At 45.8% G+C, this 20,687-nt stretch overlaps 1 protein-coding gene across 1 annotated transcript; it reads right to left on the reverse strand.

Moving 5' to 3' along the window:
• Positions 1 to 7,716: 7,716 nt before the first annotated feature.
• LOC134390282 (5-beta-cholestane-3-alpha,7-alpha-diol 12-alpha-hydroxylase) lies at positions 7,717 to 9,225 on the reverse strand. Its single transcript, XM_063113495.1, has one exon. The coding sequence runs from the start codon at positions 9,223 to 9,225 to the stop codon at positions 7,717 to 7,719; it is 1,509 nt and encodes a 502-aa protein (XP_062969565.1).
• Positions 9,226 to 20,687: the final 11,462 nt, after the last annotated feature.

Below are 20,687 nucleotides of genomic sequence, written 5' to 3' on the forward strand. Positions count from 1 at the left end.
CAGCCAGCCCTTGGTGCACTATATAAGCTCTGCCATCCCCATACCTGGTGCTGCCTTCCATTTTGAGGGCAGCCCTGGGCTGTTCCCCACTTTTGGCACAGCCCAGTGGATTCTTTTCCTTTAATAAAGCTTGAACGGTACCCGGCACCTTGGCTCACTTTCTTTCACTATTAACTGTGCATTCCTTCCATATGCTTCTCTGGTTGGCGTTTTTGCCAAAGACTCTAAGGCTGTTACAGGAGCCATTCAGCTCCTGGCTGAGACTCCCTAAAATTGATGCCAAACTCACAGGTCCAGCTGACTGACCCCCCAAAAAAGCAAACCACTCAAAAGTCAAACATTGGTGAAAATGGAAGTCAGCTTTTATTCACGAATACCAGTGACCTCAGGAGAGGTGTTAGGCTAACCCATCTCTCTGGTAAACCTGAAGGAGAATGGCCAGGCTAAAGCCATCTCAAAGTCTCAGGTTTACTGAGAGGTTTTTAAAGAAAAGTTTCAGGGAATGGAACGTGGGAAGTGAAAAGCAGGAGAGAAGAAGACATAAGCTATGAGGGGTCTGTGTCTGTGAGTCAGGTACAAGGTCTCGCCAAGGCCTCCTCTGGTTTTTGTTCTCATCTTCGCTACCTTAGGACCCTGAAAGATTTTGATTTGCTCTGGAATAGAATCAACTCTTCTGCAAAGTCTTTTGTGTAGTTTCACTTCGCAGAGCTCTGTTTGACCTGGCTGGTGCCCAAGGTCGGCTTCCAGTCATTTGGCCTTGATCACTTCTCAAAACTCTGCATGTCTTAAAAAAAGAACTCTATTAGCTTTGCAAAGTTCTGATTAACTTCTAAGCCTTGTTCTCTTGTTTAACAAGCAAGATAAGAATGTCAGGGAGTGGGAAGAAAGAGTGCAGAGAAAAAAAAAACCTGTTCTTTTTAAAAATCCACCCCCCCCCCCCCCCGTAAGAAAATAGCTGAAGTGATTCATTTTCAAGAATATCCTTAAAAAAGCTGCTTAACCAGCTTATACATATGACAACCCCAGAGAATTTACATTCCTGGAAAGTCACTGAAACAGCACGTCACCTTTGAGAAATAACTTCTCAAGATGGTCTGGTCACCAGCCCTTTGTTCTTTTCATTTCCTGGTTCTTCTCCCTGCTCAGGACTTTTTGGTGGGTCTTTTTCGTGGGCTTGTGTTGAGTCCATCCCTTTCCATCAGCAGGAAGTGAACAATAAATACCTTATAAGGAAATAATGAAACTTCAGCGGCATTTGGGAAGATTGTGCACCCCATAGTACTCAGACAATGAGGAACTGGGGGAGGGACTTGTGCACTAGGGAATAAATTGCTCAGTGTAACCATTTCGGGTGTGCCTGCCCATCAGACATCTGATCTTGCAAGATTGCCATTAAAGTCTTGCTTTGCCATACCTTGTGTCTTCATGTCCATCCTTTGGCATTGGATGGGTGAGGGCATTTCTCACACTCCCCTCCCTAGCCCATGTGGTTTTAGGTCTCCACTTGACTTCAGTCCTGCTCACTCCAACAAGGCCTCATGAGAAACACAGCCATGGCATGCCAACTGACCTATTTTTGCATCTGCTGCCTTCCTCTGGTAGCCCCAAGAGTTGAATGGGTTGGACTGTTTGTTAATTGATTCTGCCCTTAGCTCATTAACCCAGGTGAGAGACAGAAACTAAATTGAAAGTGACCTGTCTGACTAGATGGTCTCCAAAATATGGCTTTCTGGCATTCACATAGTTAATTTAAACAGACTTCTAAATTTTCTTCTAGACTAATCTATGTATTTCCTTATAAAATCCTATGGTGGAGTTCTATGATTTTATTTGGCCTTGGCATCCATTTTTTAAAAATCTTTGTGTCTCCTCTGACACAATCAAATTCCTTGAAAAGGCTTGCATTCTTTTTCTTTTTCTTTTCTTTTTTTTTTAAAGATGACCAGAAAAGGGATCTTAACCCTTGACTTGGTGTTGTCAGCCCCACACTCTCCCAAGTGAGCCACGGGCAAGCCCACATTCTTTTTCTGTGCTTTACAATGTAAATGAGCTGCTTTGCTTTCTATAAAATGTGATGAGGTCTTGGCCTCTTTGGAAAGATAAGCTTTAACTTGCTTCATTTACAGAGACAAAATTTGAATCCAACTATCCTATTGAGCGAGTTTTATATTTTCTTTATTTGTTTCTATGTTTTTTTATGTACACACATATACATGTGTAAGCTGTATGCTGTGTCTACATGTTTATGTCTAGATATGTGTTTGTACATTGCCTTCATGGTAACAAATTGGCTTATAAATAATGCACGTTTATAAACAAGCCTAAACACTTTTTAAGTTCACATGACTAATTTTGGACAAATAAAGCTAGTTTTTAAAACTGTTGATTAAAATAGATGTGTTTTTAGAATTTGATTGAAACCTTTTTGCCTAGATGTGTCTATTGGTCAAAACAAATTTATACCGTCTCTGATGTTTTAAGGTCATAAAATTATTGCTTTTGTGGTATGTTTGATACTTGCTTAATTTGTTTATGAGCTAAAAGCTGTGAGAGAACTGGCTGCTGGGCTTTTCCCAAAGACTTGCACATATCTTGTTGTTAGCTTGTATTTGGTTTTAAGCCTCAGAATTCTGGAGTCCAGACAGACGGCCATAGTGAGGACTGGGGACATAATGTCACAGCATACCTCTCAGCTCTGCCCCTGGGAGAGCTAGCTTCCCTGTAGCTATTTCCCAAACATAAGCTCTCTTCTTTTTAAATACAGTGTTGCTTGCTTTACTGCTGCGTGCATTGTTAATTTCTACGACTTTGAGACCCAAGAACCCAGTGTGGTATCATGTCCACCCTATTTAATGCAGAACTTGCCCATCCCTGATGCTTCTAATCTTCCTTCCTCTGCTCTACTTTCAGTTTTTTCAATATCACTTATCACTTTCTAACATTTTATATGTTTCTCCTGTTTGTTATTTCTTGGCTGCAGCCTCCACTCCCATTCTCCCAGGTGAGCTTCACAGGGTGGGGTCTTAGTGTAGCTCACTGCTATATCCAAGCCCCAAATATAGGGCCTAGTGCATGAAGAGTTTTCAGAAAGTGCCTGTGAAATATGTGGGTGGAGGAGGGAGTGTTTTCTGTGGCACTGCTAGGGAAGGAGAGCTTGAGGCCCTCCACCCACCAGGCTGCCCCTTCCCTGTAGGGGAAATATTGTTAAAAAGACCATAGGCTTGATGGTGGTTCCAAGGTCTGGCAATCAGGGGGTCAGAAGGTGCTCCACCCAGGGAACAGCCCAAAAGCATGTGCAGTCTGCAGGAGAAGAGATGGTAAACACCCCGGGCTGGCCCCATCTCAGGACCCTTCAAATCTCCCTTGGGCCTGTGCAATCAAGCCCAAGATCTGTCTGCCTTCAAGGCTAGGGTTTTTGCAAGTAGACTCCCGTACATCTTCTCACCCTTATACTCCTCCACTCCCTTTTCATTTGCTTGACAGCAGGCACCACTTGCTCTTTCCTGTGCCTTTGCTCTTGCCAGCTCCCTTATGTGAAATGAGAATCATTTCCAGCCAGGTATCCCCTCTCCCTTGTCTTTTAAAGGAATCCCACTTACTCTGGGAAACCATGCCTTGCTCGCTCGGCCTTGTGCTTTGGGTGGGAGTTGAGTAGAGCCTGGGACTTAGGCCAGTGGCAACTTTACATTTCCCTGGCCACGGTGATTCATTTAGGGATGAGCACATGACCCAAGCAGAGCCAGTGAAATGCAATGTGACTAGAACATGCCAGAACTGAGACATGAACCTGAAGCTGAGAGAATATGAGGTCTGGAGCTGCTCCTTTATCACTTGAGCTTCAGGACATAAAGGGGTCGCACAAGCAAGTGATCAGATCCTGGGAGCAGTGTTTGAGCCTCAGAGTCAAGGCATGGCTGAAACTCATCTCAGTCCTGGACTTGACAGTCCCATGAACTGATAAATTCCTTTCTGGTGTGGGGTAATGTGGTTCTGTTACTTGCAAACTAAAGATTCCTGACTGGTACACCCTGCCTGGGTGCTTTTCTCTTCATGTCTCCAGTGGTTGCCATTCTCTCTGCTCACCACCTAAAATGTCCACTGAGAAACCTTTCTTCAGGGAGTCCCCAGCCCACAGTCACATCTTTCTCAAGCTTCTAAAGCACTCATTGCTTCCTCACCACTTCCTCCCACAGAACCACCTGGCACAATGTGCCCACATTTTCCACCCTTGTCCTGCACAACCAAACACAGCGTCTGGCACACAGGAAAGGAAACTCAGAAGGACACTGCTAGGTAGATGGAATGGAGGGTGGAAGAACAGATGGCTGGGCGAATGTAAGCTCCATGACAGCAGGGACTTTGCTATGAATAAAATCTGCATCCCCCATGCTTCAATCCGTGCTCTGAGTGTAGCAGATGCTCACTAAGTTTTTTTTTTTTTTTTTTTAATGAATGATTGGAGAATGGATAGAGAATTGAGTGGGTGGTCAGTATTCTGCCCCTTCTTTCTTCTCTTCCCCTGAGCTTCAGATGGTCTAGTGATAGTACAAATGTCATGAGACCAGGTGTTCCTTGATGTTACCTGAGTTGCCCTTGGGGCTTTTTCACTCTGTATCTATCCCACCCCCATCTCTTTCAGCTCTGGCACCTTTAGTTCTCTCTCGCCGAGGTCCCTGATTCCTCACTGCCAGGAAGGACTCTGTTCTTCCCCAGTCCCCTAGGAAATGAAGCATTGCATCTGAAGGTGGTGATTTGTTTGAGGACATGGAGGATGCGGTTCTATTTTAGAGCTCCTGAAATCTGCCACAAGGGACTTCTGTCCTGCTCACCTGCCAGGCTGGCTGGTGAGATGCAGCCTGAGCTGTACCAACAGGATCTAGGTACCCAGAGGCCCTGGCTTTGCACCCATGATACACAGATGGCATGGGTCAAAGTGTACCAGGGAAGGGATATCCTACCTTCTCCTTGCCAGGCAGAACTCTATCAGGCTCCAGGCAGACATCAGCATTAGTGGCAGTTAAACTGAGAGAAAGGCAGGCCGCAGCCCAGGGTCACCCAGCTAGTTAGGGACAGGCTCCTGTCCCTGACTCAGGCCCTTGCCCCTGACTCAGGCCTTTGCCCACCCTAATAGCCTACTATCCTGGCAAAACTCAGGGAGGAACAGGGAGTCTCAGGAAAAGAAAGGGGCAAGGCAGAGATGCAGGATAGGAGCAGCAGAGAGACGCTCCACTGACTGGTCCTTCCTTGGGGGTCCATGCTGCCTGGACCCTCCATCCAGCTCCCACAATTGTTCCCCCTCCCATCCCAGCCCCAGAAAGGGTCCTGCCATCAGCCAGCTGCAACTCTGGTAGCAACACCCTCCCAGTCTTGGTAAGAATGCCTGGCAGTGCGGATTGTCTCCATTTCATATGTCACAGGGCTGAGGCCAGGGAGGGTGTAGTGGATTGAATTATGCACCCCCCCAAAACTCACTGAACCTTGAATTGTGTTCCCCAGGTTTTATGTATTGGAAACTTACCCCCACTGAGACTGTTAAGAGGGTGGGAAATCCTATTATGGTAATTGAAAGGGGTGGCCTTGAAGAAGTGAATGGACTAAAAATGGTGGTCATGGGCATGTTTCTGAGGGCTTTAAAAGAAGAGGAGAGTCTCTCTCCGCTGCTCTCTTTGCTTCCACCATCTTGCAATGTGAGACCCCTGGGTCACTGTTGCCACCACTGGATGGACTTTGGACTTCCCAGCCTCAGAAACTATAAGCAATAAATTTTGTTTTTCTTCATAAAATACCCAGTTCCATGTATTTTGTTATAAGCAACAGAAATGGACTAATACAGAGGGGTAGGGAACAATTTGAGGACACAAAGTAAACTAGCCGCGACTGGAAGTCAGGTTTCTATCATTTAATCCACATTTAGGGAATTGGGGTTCATACATGAATGAATGAGACACTATGCCCTCATGGGCTTCATCCTGGGTCAAAAAGCAGTGGGAGAAAATCAAGACATAGAAAGCAATTGCATATGACACATGTGCTGTGATACTAACAGTGCCGGGGGAATCCAAGGGGATAGAAACCATTTCTGGCCAGAGGATGGGGTGGACGAAATCCAAGAAGGCTTCCTAGAATAGCTAGCAGTGGGTTGGCAGGGAAAGCAATGCCTCTGCTTTAGGGGTGGCCCCCCTGGAGAAAGTTGGCAAAGTTGAATTGCACTGGATTGAGAAATTTCGGGACCAACTGTGGGAAAACTTAAATGTCAGGTTTGTGGAGGCCACGGGAAACCTGAAAGTAAAAGCATGACAATCAGGCATTTTAGGAGAAAGGTCTCTGGTAGCAGTGTGAACAGGGGGCTGGGGCAGCGGAAGAACAGATCTGGTGTGGAGAGGAATGCAGAAGTCACAGGTATAAGAATGGCAGCAGGAATGGGGAAGAGGGGGCACATTTCAGAGCCATCACAGAGCTTGAGCTGACAGGACTGGGCCTGATTGCATGTGGGTGAGGAGGCGGGAGGAGGTGAGGGTGTCTCTGGTATCTACTTTGGGGGATGGAGTTGGTGGCAGTGTCCTGAGCAGAGACAATCAGGGAAACCAGGAGGAGGGAGGGTTTGGGGCAGAGGCGGGGGGACAGATGCTGAGTTCTGTGGGGGACAAGCTGAGTCAGAGGTGCTGTGAGGGTCCCATGGGGAGATTGGGGGTCTGGGGTCAGGAGAAAGCTCTGAGCTCAGCAATGGTTGTGGAAACCAAGAAAGGGCTGAAGCCACCCTGAGGTGGAGGTGCAGAAGGCAAGGACCTTGAATAACGCCTACATTAAGGGCAGCGTTTCTCTAGACCTGTTTATCCAATACAGTAGCCACGAGCCACACGTGGCTATTGAGCACTTGGCATGTGGCTAGTCTGAATTAAGAAGAGCTGCAAGGGTAAAGTACATAGCAGGTTTTGAGGACAGGACAAAAGAAGGAATGTAAGAATATTACATCGATATTTTTTATGTTGATCACATGTCGAAATGTTAATATGTAGTATTATCTGGTTAGGTAAAATATACTATAAAATTGAGTCTTACATTTCTTTTTACTTTTTATAAAAAATGTGTCTATGAGGAAATTAAAAATTACACATGTGGCCTGCCTCAGATTTCTATTGGACGACACTGTTCTAGAACTTGAGTCCCAAAGGATGTGGAATAATTATTGTGGAAAAACATAAAGTGGGGTGGGAGAGTGGAGGCCAATGTTCCCAACATGATACTCACAGGAAATGGTTTCTGCACTGCAGGACTTTTCAAGGCACGTATCTTCTCCCAAACTGAGTTACCCATGGATATTTCCCCTTCTACCAGACTTGCCATGAGAGGAAGGTCCTGCACCTTCCTGGGCCTTGAGAGATGATGTTTTAAACAGAGAGTGATAAGTGGGCTGTCTGGTTTGCTCAGTTGATTAGAGTGGGGAGCTGAGAACACCAAAGTCCAGGGTTCTGTCTGAGAACTGGCCAGTCATGCACACACACACACACAAAAGAGAGAGAGAGAGAGAGAGAGAGAGAGAGAATATGCTTGTGAAATGACAAGGAGGCCAGAGAGCGCAGGGGACAACTAGGACAGAGGTAGCGGTGCCACAGAATCAGAGAGAGGGCTGATCAGTGGGGGTCTGGAACTGCAGAGGGCTGAGAAGAGGTGGGAGACCCAATCCGGTGGCCAGGCTTGCGGCTGGTTTGGCCAAGCTCACTTCATAGGCTGCAGGCGGTAGCGGAAGCGCACGTCGTGGCTGGGCTGTGTGGTACCAAAGCCCCAGCGCTGTGGGTCCACAGCAGGCACAGGTGTATCAGGGTCCACCAGCTCTAGGTCAAAGTGTGTGACCATGAGCAGGACAAAGAGTTTCATTTCACTGAGGGCCAGAAATCTCCCAGGGCAGATGGACACACCCCAGCCCCAAGGCATGGTGTAGTGGTGGATCTTCGTGCCCGCCTTGTAGAAGTCCACTTTTCGGCTGCCATTGGGGTTGAGGAAGCGATTGTACTTGAAGGCAGTGGGCTCGGGGTGGATGTCAGGGTCCATTTGCACGGAGAGGTAGGGGAAGAGGGCCACGATGTCTCCACCGCGGAGGAGGTACTCCCTGCCACTGGCCATCTTCAGGATAGAGTTGTCATCGTGCACCACCCTGAGGAGGGTAGGTGCACTCGCCAGCCGCAGTGTCTCCTCTAGCACGCTGTCCAGCACTGGGGTGTGCTGCAGGGCGCTGAATTCAAAGACGAAGGACTGCTTGGCCTCCAGCCTGGCCTCACCCAGGACGTGGGTGGCCTCCTCCCTCACAGCCTGCATGGCTTCTGGGTGCTTCAGGAGGAATAAGAGGGCCCAGAAACTAGTAGGTCCGATGTTTCCCTGGGAGGCCCATAGCATCATGAAGTTGAACTTGCTCTGCATAGCTGCGTCTACTCCCTGCTCCCTCAGAAACTGAAGCATGTACCATATCCACTTGCTTATGCTATCTTTCTCCAGGCTGTGGTTCACAGAGAGTCTCTTGTGAAAGAAACGCTGGAGTCGGCCCACTTCTAGCCACTCCTGGGGCCCCAGCAGGGAGTAGACGAACCTGGGGAAAAGTAGATCAAACTTGCGGAACCGTGCAAATAAATCCTCTGCCTGTAGCAGGTCCTGCTCCTTGTCCTTGGTGTAGCCGAACAAGCTCAGGTAGCCAGCCTTGAACAAGGTATTGTAGCAGAAGTGAAAGAGGCCGTCCTCATGCCAGCAACTGGTATCCGGACTCCGGCCATTGGGCCCCAGCATTACCAAGGACAGACTGTGCAGCATGGCCTTATTGAGCTCCTGTAAGCCATCCCCCATCAGATACTTGACACTGGCTGAGTGTATCATCCGGTTGTCCTCAGGCAATGCTTGGTATCCGAATACCTTCAGCACCAGTTCTCGTGCATACTGCACAAAGTCTAGTTTTCTCTGTGCATCCCTGAGGATGGGGCCAAAGGAGAGGGGGTCCATGACAAAGGTGAAATACTGGCCTCCTAGTTGCACTGTGAACACATCCCCGTGCTTGGCCTGCATGCGCTTCAGGAATTCAAACATATTCTTCCGGAAAGCCATGGCATGGCCCAGCCAGGGCACAGCACCCTTATCCAGAGGGGGCTCCTGAGGCCTGCGTTGTCGGAACAGCCCCGGCAGGCACAGGTATGCCACAATGAACATCAGCAGGGCTCCCAGCACTGGAACCCAGAGCGCCATGGGTATGCTCCTGCAGGTTAAGCTCCAGACAGACACACCGTTTTCTGGGTGACAGGAGAGCTTTGGAAGGCTTTGATAAGTCACAGATAGAAAGATCTGTCCACCTGGACCTTGCCCTGTGGCCACAAGTTATAGCAAATAACCCTAGTAAGACAGTGACTGGGGGCAAAATGTTCCTCCGAACTTAAAGCCTGACAGATCCTGGTCACGTGGGAAGAGGAGGCGGTGAAAAGAGGAAGCACACAGGGAGCCTCCAGTTATTGTCACAGACTGCTCTCTAGTGTCATGCTTTGCTTTGTCCCTTTCAGACTCAGCTCTGGAACCTTCTATCTAAGCCTATGTATTAGTCTGTTTTCTGTTGCTTATAAAAGAATACCTGAAACTGGGTGATTTATAAAGAAGTGAAATTTATTCTTTACAGTTTCAGAGTCTGGTAGCTTGAAAATCCAGGGAATATATCTGGTGAGGGCTTTGTTGGTGTGTGGCAACTCTTCACAGAAATGCAGTTTGAGGGCTGGCCCGTGGCTCACTTGGGAGAGTGTGGTGCTGATAACACCAAGGCCATGGGTTTGGATCCCTACGTAGGGATGGCTGGTTGGCTCACTCGGGAGAGCGTGGTGCTGACAACACCAAGTCAAGGGCTAAGATCCCCTTACCAGTCATCTTTAAAAAAAAAACAAGAAAGAAAGAAATGCAGGTTGTCACATGGTGAATGGCTTGAGCAAGAGACAACTAAGCTGCTCAGTCATTGCCTTTATAAAGCCATCAGAGCCATGCCCATAACCACCCAGTAAACTGTCAGTTTATTATTCCATGAAAAGATCAATCCTTTCACTAGGGCATGGTCCTCACAATCTAATCATCTATTTAAATTACCACCGTAGGATTTCCCATCCTCAATGCTGTTACAGTGGGGATGAACATTTGGGGGACACAATTCAACCATAGCAGCCTGCTGTTAGCTCACTCCAATCCCCACGACTGATCGTTCACACCTTTATTTACTCATGCATTCATTTATTTGCCAGTTCATTCAGTAGAAATGCACCAAGCATTTCCAAAATTTTACATCCACTCCTTTCTTTTTAAAAGACTCATCTAAAGCTTCCATTCCTAATAGGCCCCACTGGTCAAGTTACTCAACTTCACTGAGCCTCCATTCCTTCATCTGTGAAATGGGGATAATAATAGTGCCTCATAGGTGCTGTTGTGAGACAAAAAAGATAACACATGAAAAGCACTTCAAACAGTGCCTGGCTCAGGTTAGTGTTTGATATATGTCAGTTTGTATCCTAAAGCGTTTTCTCATCTTTGTTCCCACCCCTGGGCCCCATGGCAGCTCTGTTATCTTCTCATCCTTTTCCAAGTCTGTCTTCCCTTCTGGTCTCAAAGAGGCTTGCTGAGGGGGCAGGGCCTAGTTGGAGTCATGTCTGCTCCTAGCTCTGTGTACACAGATTATACACAGTCAAAGGTAAGTGAAGAATGAATGTATGTCTTTCCACAGGAGGTTTTGATACCCTAACCCAAAGGAAATAGACACCAATGCTGAGGCTTTAGGCCCTGGGAAGGCTGAGCTGATGGAGGAGATGCTGATTTTATCTGGGAGTATAGTGTGCATGAGTCCATCTGAAGAAGCTCACAGAGCCTCCTAGACTGAAGACCCCTCAAGCAGAGGCTCAGCCCTCACTCTCTGAGCCTCTCCCCTGAGCCCTCCCATTGGTCCAATTACCTTTCCTGTATACTTCTCTAACAAGAAAAGAAAGTAGAATCCTAGAATTACGAAATGTCAGAGACCTTAGCCAGTCACTTCATTTTACAATGAGGATCTAGGCTCAGAGTACAGTGGGGACTTTTTCTGACAGCTTCCCTGGTCTGGGGCACTAAGGTAAACTGACGATTGGTTAGGGGCTTTCTGTGAGGTGTCAGGCCAGGTCCCCACCAGCAGGCTCAAGGAGAAAGCTGTACCATTGACCCCAAGGCTTTAGAAAACAGGCAGCCTAGCTCATTGTTGAAATAGGTGAGGTCAGACTCAATTCAATCAGTCCTGATAATTCCCAAATTACTCTTTAACTTTCTAATCTGTAAACAGAGACTTTGGCTCCTCAGACAACTGAAGGGTGTCCCTATGCCCTCCTGAGTGAGTTTTCTTTGCTGAGTGTGGTTCCCCTTGGCCGGAGCTGGAACTGTCCACACTTTGCCTCTGGGAAGCCTTCTCTGATTGCTAAAGGCAATCACAGCCAGTACTCAGCAGCATCAACTCTCTTTAGGCTTAGAATTCACAGTCACAAATGTCTGTGGGCCAATCCAATGAACTGAACTATTTCCTGTAGTTTTTAATGGATGGAGCACTGTATTAGTCCGTTTCTGTTGTTTATAACAGAAATATGTCGGGGCCGGCCCGTGTCTCACTCCGGAGAGTGTGGTGCTGATAATATCAAGGCCATGGGTTTGGATCCCATATAGGGATGGTGATGGAGTTTGGATATGTTGTCCCCTCCAAAACTCATGTGGAAATTTGATCTCCAATGTGGCAGTGTTGGAAACTGATTGAGTCATGGGAGCTAATCCCTCATGAATGGATCAATGCTCTCCCTAGGGGACGGGGGATTAATGAGTGAGTTCTTGCTCTATTAGTTCCTGTGAGAGCTTGTTGCTTAAAAAGACCCTGGCACCTTCTCTCTCTCTCTCTTGCTTCCTCTCACCATGTGACCTGCTCTTGCCCGCCGGCTGCCTGCTACTTTCCACCATGAGTAGAAGCAGCCCGAGACCCGTGCCAGATGCAGCTGTCCCAGAATCGTAAGCCAAATAAACCTCTATTGCTTATAAATTACCCAGTCTCAGGTATTTCTGTTATAGCAACACAAAACGGACTAAAACACATGGCCAGTTTGCTCACTTTAGAGTGTGGTGCTGACAACACCAAGTCAAAGGTTAAGATCCCCTTACTGGTCATCTTTTATAAAAACAAAACAAAACAGAACAAAAACGGAAATACCTGAAACTGGATAATTTGTAAAGAAATAATAATTACTGCTTACAGTTTTAAAGTCCAGGGAACACATCTAGTGAGAACCTTGGTGCGTAGTGACTCTTCACAGAAAAGCAGGGTATCACATGGCAGATGGCAGAAGCAGATAGGGAGCTAACCTCCTCACTGGCTATCTTTTTAAAGCCCTCACAACCATGCCCATGACCACCATTTAACCATCAATTTATTAACCCATTTACTAGGGCCTGGTCCTCACAATCTAATCACCTCTTCAGGGCCCCACCTTTCAATTACCATAATAAGATTTCCTATCCTCTTACTGTTGCAGTGGAATAGTGAAACTCACTATTAAGTTTCAATGAGTTTGCGGGGACATCCAATCCACAGCAAGTAGGTTTTATATTTATTCTTACCTTCATTCATTCACGCTCACTCATCCATTCATGCTATATCCTTCCTTGGAGCAGCCCCATCTATCCATTCAACAGATATTTATCGGTCACTTACTGGCAGAAACTTTGCTAAGAGCTGGGAATATAGCCTTGAATGAGACAGACACAGCCCCTGCCCTCTTGGAATTTATGGTCTAATGGAGGGAGAAAGATAGCAAACCATTGCCCAAAGTAATAATTACAACTGTGTTAAGCGCTGCAAGAGCAGAGGGCCAAGGGAGGTGGGAGTCAGGAAGGCCACATTGATCAGGTGGTGATTAAGCGGAGGCCTGGACAAGACCAATGTGTGTTCTGTGTGCTGGGGTGCTAGCGCGGAAGAGGGAGGTGCTGCACGATGGATGCGGCAGGGTCGTTCCAAGGTGCGGGGCACACACCCACCCTGGGGGCCAGTGTGGCTGGAGAGCTCAGAGGAGGGGATGAGTCTCCATCAGGGTGCAGGCCGGGCGGGCTCAGTGAGGATTCAGGCTTTGACACACGCGGCACTGAAGCTTTCTCACTCCAGCTGGTCCGGCCACGGAGGACGGCTAGCGAATACTGGTTCTTCCTGGGCAGAAGCTGGCCTTCCCTGGGAAGTCGGCCCACACGGCTGCCCTCTCAGCCCTCCGGAGGGGATGGGGACAAGCGATCCAGAATGAGGACCGAGATGCCGCAGCACGCCTCTGACTTGTGCGGAAGTCCCGGTTCCGCGGGAGGCGTTGGGCGGGGTTACGACGGTGGGAGGGAGGCGAGGAAGGACCAACGATACGCAGAGGCGGCCTCCAGGCGTGCTAGAGGAGGCGCGGGCCCGGGGCGGGAGCCGGTGACGCATTTCCGGCTGCGGAACAGCTGCCGGGCGACCCACTGTGGTCCGTCGGTCTGCCGGGCTTTGTCCCCGGTGCTGTGTGTCTTTCTGGTAGTCTCCGGAGCCGTAGTAAAGGAGTGGGTCGGGGTCGGGGTGGGACGAGCGAAGAGGACTGCCTTCTTCCCGCCGCCGCTGTTTACGAAGTGCGCGCTGAGCGAAGTCACCACTTCGGCCGAGACCCCTGGGACTTTTCATCGCACAAGCCTAGCGGGAGCATCATTTCGGCTCTCCTGCAGCGGTTTTGAGGTGCCTTGCTTGTTCACCTCATTCGCACGTTCCATGGTGGGCAGGGGCGTGGATTGAGTTCTCCTCTAGATCGGGTCCAAGAAGGTCTCTGCTTTCGTGCGAACTCATGTCTTCTCTTTCCTTATATATTCTGGAATTTTGAGCAACTGGGCTCCAACCTGAAGATGGTTTACCTGCTCTGGTTCCTGTATTGGGGCTCTCCGCTGTGGGTTCTGTAGTCCGGATGCGCCGGCTCTCCGCTGAGACTCACTTGCTCTGTTTTCCAACCCTGGGTGATAGGGACTGCTCCTCCCGTGGGAGCCACCTGCTGCCCACTGTCTCACTTCAGGAGTGAGCGGTACCACTGAAATGGAAAGGCGGGAGAGAATTTATTTTACCCCGCCTTTAGATCAGATAGTAATCGTTTAACTTAGGGCTGGGCTTATTTATGGCTTCCCTACCTTTCCAAGTTCGTTCTCTATTTCCAGGAGAAGGAAAACCCTCCATGGCAGGTGGGTTCTTGACAGCCTGGCTCAAGGTTAATTGTGCTTACTCCTGTCCTGCATCACATATACCAGGTGACAGTGAAGCCAGTGTAGGACATAAAAGGCAAACCTGCGTTCTTCTCTCAACTCTGTCACCAACTCATGACTTAACCTGGGACATTTAATTTCACCTCTTTATTCTGATAAGTCAAAACAGGAGGCTACATTTGACGTGCTTAAAGAGTGAGATGCTATTGTTACCAGGATCCCAGGTCCGGCTGCCTTCCCCCTTTCAAAAACAAACCGCTCAAAAGTCAAATGTTGGTGAAGTCAGCTTTTATTCAGGAATACCAGTGACCCGAGGAGAGATGTTAGGCTAACCCATCTCTCCGGTAAACCTGAAGGAGAATGGCCAGACTAAAGCCATCTCAAAGACTCAGATTTACTGAGGGGTTTTTAAAGAAGGGAGTGAAGGAATGGAATGTGGGAAATTAAAAGCAGGAAGAAGGGGCACGTGAGCTGCGAGGGCTTCATGCAGTGTCTCGGGTGCAAAGTTTCAATAAGACTCCGTCTGGATTCTGCTCCTGTCCTTGCTGTTATCTCATGGTCCTGCTGGAGGGATGGAATCAATGTAGCTTTATTGATGTTTTTCTTGGTTTCCCGGCTCTGCAAGTTTGCAGCTTCAAACTGGCTAGAAAGCAACTTTACATTTATGTAAATAATTTCGTCTTGCCCCATAACCAAGGTTCAAAATATCAAATAACCATGGGAAAAGAGAGTTCAGAGAAATTCTTGCTAGGAAAAAACTGTGTCCTTTTAAAGTTTGCCTATAGCCCATACAGTTTTAGGTCCCAACATGGCTTCAGTCCTGCCCACTCCAACATTATGAAGGTATTGGGTTGTGCATTCACTAGAAGGCTAAGAGATATGAGGGCATATAGTGGGAGAGGATGGAGGGATAGGGTGGGAACTGGAATGATTGACATCGATCTTCTATCCTGTGTATGGCTCTATGTTGATCATTCCCATTGCTACCAAGACCATCACTATCACACACATCCTCATATCATATATTAGTGAGTACCCAAGACCACCTCTGCATTCAAAGATTCCCTAGAAGAACTCATGCAACTCAGCATATAGTTGTAGTCATGACTAGGATTTATTATAGCTTTGTCGTAAGGATACATAACCGGATCATAAGGGGAAAAGACAGGTGGTGTCTGGAGGAATCCACGTGTACTCTCCTAATGCTTTCTTCTTCCCATGAGGTATCACACAGAGCTCAGTCTTCTAGCAATGAAAAGGCAGCAACATGTGTGCCATATTTCTGCCCAGGGAAGCTAGAGAGTCAGAGCCCAAGGTTTTTATCAGGGGACTGGCCTAGCACATAACAAAATTCCAGACTCCTAGAAGGAAGGTAGGTGTTCAGCATACATCATATCGTTTGTACAGTCTAGGTATAATGAATTACCCTTGTCAATTAAGTGTTGACTGGGTACACTCCAAGAATGAATTTCCCAGACCCCAGCCAAGGGCCTCACTTGCAAGCAGGACTTTTAGCCTCAGGCCTGCTATGTTAATGCCTTTATGCGCACAATCCTATGAAACAGTAATACCCTCATCTTACAGTGGAAAAGTTGAATTCAAGAGGTTAGTAATTGCCCAGAATTGTGCCACTAGCAAATGGCAGAGCCAAGATTCTAACCAGTCTGTTTACTTCAGAACTTGAGCTCTTCTCCATCCTCTGTACCATCCTGTCTGTCCTAGGGCCCTACTCAAGTTCTTGCACTTGTTTTTTCTACCTGAAATGTTCTTTATCTCTTTCCATGACTGGCTTCTTTTCATCATTCAGGCCTCAGCTCAAGTTTCACCTTATGAGAAAGGCCTTCCCTGACTATCCTATAGTAGCCTCTCCCTTCAGTTACATTGTAGCCACATTACCCTATTTTAGTTTTTTCAAGACATTTATCCTTATGTGAAATGGTCTCATGTTGTTGTCTATTCAGTATAAAATCTATCTCCCTCAGTGGTATGCTGGTAAGTTGGCCCTCAGGAAAAAAAAAGCCCTGATTTGTAGGGTTTGCCAATTTCCATGTTGTAGATAAATTGCCCTCTGCCCAATTTCAAGCCACTACCATAAGAGTGCCCAATCAACAATTGTTCATCATATCCTCAAGACTTAGCACTTTGCTTGGCACATAGTAAATGCTTTAATTTATTTATTTATTCATTCATTTGCTTTTAAAAGATGACCAGTAGGGGGATCTTTTTTTTTTTTTTTTTTAAAGATTACCGGCAAGGGGATCCCAACCCTTGACTTGGTGTTGTCAGCACCATGCTCTCCCAAGTGAGGCAACCAGCTATCCCTAGATAGGGATCCGAACCCATGGCCTCGGTGCTATCAAGACCACACTGTCCGAAGTAAGCCATGGGCCGGGTTTTTTTTTTTTTTTTTTTTTTTTGTAAATGCTTTATTTATTGAATGGAGGAATAATGATCTAATTCCATCTCTGATTACTATTGCAAGCATTGAGTCTTATTTTACAGATGGGAACTTTGGGGCCCAGGCATGAGAAGAACTCTCCCTTGGTCACACATATATTACATTGCAGAGCCAAGCATCAAATACAGCCAGTTTGTGCAAGATTTGCTGCTAAGTGAGCTAGAAGAACCTAACATGAGAGAAATTGGGGCTAGGAAAACAAGTTGTAGTGTACAGTTCCATAGTCCATATCAATAAATCATGTATTATAGGCTTACCATATGTAAGGTACTATCTTAGGCACTATGGATGTATTAGTCCATTTCTGTTGCTTATAACATAAATACCTGAAACTGGGTAATTTATAGAGAAACAATATTTATTGCTTATAGTTTCAGAGACTGGGAAGACAAAGTCCAGGGAACACATCTGGTGAGATGACTACAGCAATTCGGGGTATCACATGGCAAGAATGCCAGAGCAGAGAGAGACTAACTCCTCTAACTCCTCACCCCTTCTATTAAAGCCCTCAGAACCATGCCCATGACCATTAAACAATCAACTGGATTAATCTATTTACTTTGGCATGGTCCTCACAATCTATCTTTTCAAGGCCCTACCTTTCAATTATCATGGTAGGATTTCCCACCCTCTGAACACTGTCACAGTGAGGGTTAAGTTTCTGATACATGGACTTTGGGGGACACCATTCAATCCACAACAATGGGGGAGACAAAGATGGATTTAAAAATGTTCTCCAAGAGCTCAATTTATCAAGAAAATGAAATAAGTACTTATATATCAAATGCACAATAATAAAAGAAGTACACACCAACTGCCAGTGGATTCTCAGAGCAGTGTCACATCCTATTGGGGGAAAGAGAACAGGGTAGGAAGGGGGCTTATGAAAAATGAGGGATTTTAGCTGGGCTAGTAATGATATATATGGTCAGGTTGTGAATGGTAAGGTAAGATATTTCAGGCAAAGGGCACAGTATGGAGAAAGGTATCTAAAGAGCTGGTGAGATGTGCTTGAAGAAAAAAGTCCAGTTTGATATATCAGTGCAGGAACAACTCAGGCAGTCTTGAAGCCTAGAATACCAGTGGACATGCTGTCTGGAAACTGACCTTCAATTCATTCTTATGCCAAGGCCTCAGGAAAATACTGGAGTTGTTAGCAGGTATTTGCAACTATAAAGGATGTGATTTCACTGATTGTGTTCTTCAGAGCAGCTTGGAGTGGCCAGGAATATAAATGCTTTCCCCTGCCACACCCCCAAATGTCAAGAAGAACTTTGTAAAATACTTGGTTGGATCCCCACTGCAATCAGGCAGTATCTTCAGCAGTAAAGCACCTTCATGGTGAATTTCTCCAGAAAACATGGAGGGCAGATGGCAGCATGTTGATATATTCAAAATGCTGAGGGAACCCCCCCCCCCCCCCCCGCCACCACCACACACAAAGAAATCCTCTGAGAATTCTGTATCCGGCAAAACTGTCCTTCAAAAATAAGGAAGAAATCAAGACATTCCCAGATAAACAAAAGCTGAGAGAGTTATCACTAGATCTGCTTTGCAAGAAATGCTAAAGGGAGTCCCTTAAGTTTAAAATGAAAGTAAACTAGATAGTAACTCAAAGCTACATGGAGAAGTAAAGATCTCTGGGAAAGGTAAGTACATGGTTAATGATTAGAGCATTATTCTTCCATTTGACAAATAAAGCATTTACTATGTGCCAGGCAATGTTCTGGGTCTTGAGGATACGATGAATGATTGTTCATTGGGCACTCATGGTAGGGGCTTGAAATTGGCCAGGGAGCAATTTATCTACAACATGGAAATCGGCAAACTCTACAAATCAGGGCTTTTTTTCTCAGAGTGCCAACTTACCAGCATACCACTGAGGGAAATAGACTTTATACTGAATTTTAATTAATAATTTTGATTTGTAACCACTTCTTAATTTTTTCTATGATTTAAAATACAAAACCAGGCGGGCCAGTTAGCTTGGTTGGTTAGAGCATAGTCATAACACCAAGGTCACGGGTTCAATTCCGGCCAGCCACGAAAAAAAAGAGACTGTCTAAAAGACAAATCCATACCCCTTAACACTCATTAAGAGGGCTATTAAACAAAAATAATTTTTAAAAAACTGAAAATAACAGTAATGGAGAGGATGGTAAGGATGTAGAGAAACTGGAACCCTGTCATTTCTGGTGGGATGTAAAATTGCAGCCTCTGTGGAAAATGGTATGGTTATTCCTCAAAAAGTTAAACACAGAATTACCACATGATCCAGGAATTCCTCTTCTGGGTATATACCCCCCAAAAAGTGGCATCAGTGACTCAAGATATTTGTACATTCACGTTCATAGCATTATTCACATTAGCCAAAAGGTGAAAGCAACTCAAGTGGCCAATGACAGATGAACGAATAAATAAAATGTGGTATATACATGAAGTGAAATATTCAGCTTTAAAAAGAAGAAAATTTTGACGATACAGCATAGATAAACCTTGAAGATATTATGCTAGGTGAAATAACCTAGTCACAAAAGGATAAGTATTATATGATCCCTCGTATCATGCCTTACTTAGGTTTCTAGAGTAGTCAAATCCACAGAGACAGGAAGTAGATAGCAGACTACACATTCTTTTCAAATGCACATGGAACATTCTCTCAGAGGGACCAAATATTAGGCCACAGAACAAGTCTTAATAGATTTTAAAAGATAGATAATATACAACATTTCTTTTCCAACCACAAGAGGGTGAATGTAGAAATCAATAACAGAAGGAAAAGAAATAAAAGGCATCCAAGTTGGAAAGGAAGAGGTAACACTATATCCTCAGATGACATGCTCCTATATATAGAAAATCTCAAGGAATCCAAAAGAGAACTAGTAGAGCTAGTAAACTAATTCACCAAAGTTGCTGGGCACAAGATCAAAATAGAAAAATCAGTTGTGTTTCTATACACCAATGAACAATCCAGAAAGCAAATTAAGAAAGCAGTTCTATTTACAATAGCATCTACAAGAATTAAATACTTAAGAATAAATCTACCCAGGTTGGGGAAGATTTGTATGCTGAAACTACAAAACACTGCTGAAAAGTTAAGGAAAACCTAAATAAATGAAAAGACATCTTGAATTCATGGTTAGAAAAGAAGAATTATCATAGTTAAGATGTCAATACTACCTCAAATGATGTACAGATTCAGTGCAATCCCTATCAAAATTCCAATAGCTTTTTTCACAGACATGGAAAAGCTAATTCTTAAAATCATATTGAATTGCAAGGGACCCTTCTGTCTTAGTCTGTTCCTGCTGCTATATCAAAATAGCTTAGACTAGGTAATTTATAAACAATAGAAATTTATTGCCCACAGTTCTGGAGGCTGGGAGATCCAAGATCAGGGTGCCAGCAGATTCAGTCTCTGATGAGAGCCTGTTCCTCATAGATGACACCTTTTTGTTGTGTCCTCACTGGCAAAAGGGGCTGGGGAATCTCTTTAAACTCTTTTATAAGAGCACTAATTCCATGCATGATGGTGGAGCCCTCATGACTTAATTCCTTCCCCAAAGGCCCCACCTCTTAATACCACCACAATAGGGATTAGGTTTCAACATGAATATTGGAGGGACACAATCAGACAACAGAATTCTGCCCCTGGTATCCTAGAATTCATGTTTATCCCACATGTAAAATGCACTCCACTTCATTCCAACAGCCCTGCAATTTTTTTTTTCCCCCCCAGTGGGCCAGTACAGTTTTCGAACCCTGGACCTTGGTGTTATCAGCACCATGCTCTAACCAGCTGAGCTATATGGCCAGCCTGCCCATAAATCTAAACTTGTTCCAACCTCAAAATTTAAAGTCCAGAGTCCCATCTAAACAGATATGGGTGAGACTCAAAAGTGTGATTTATCCTGAGAGAAATTCCCGTCCAGCTATAAGCCTATGGAATCAAACAAGTTATGTG

This window comes from Cynocephalus volans, chromosome 11, assembly GCF_027409185.1.
Source record: "Cynocephalus volans isolate mCynVol1 chromosome 11, mCynVol1.pri, whole genome shotgun sequence".
Lineage (NCBI taxonomy): Eukaryota > Metazoa > Chordata > Mammalia > Dermoptera > Cynocephalidae > Cynocephalus > Cynocephalus volans.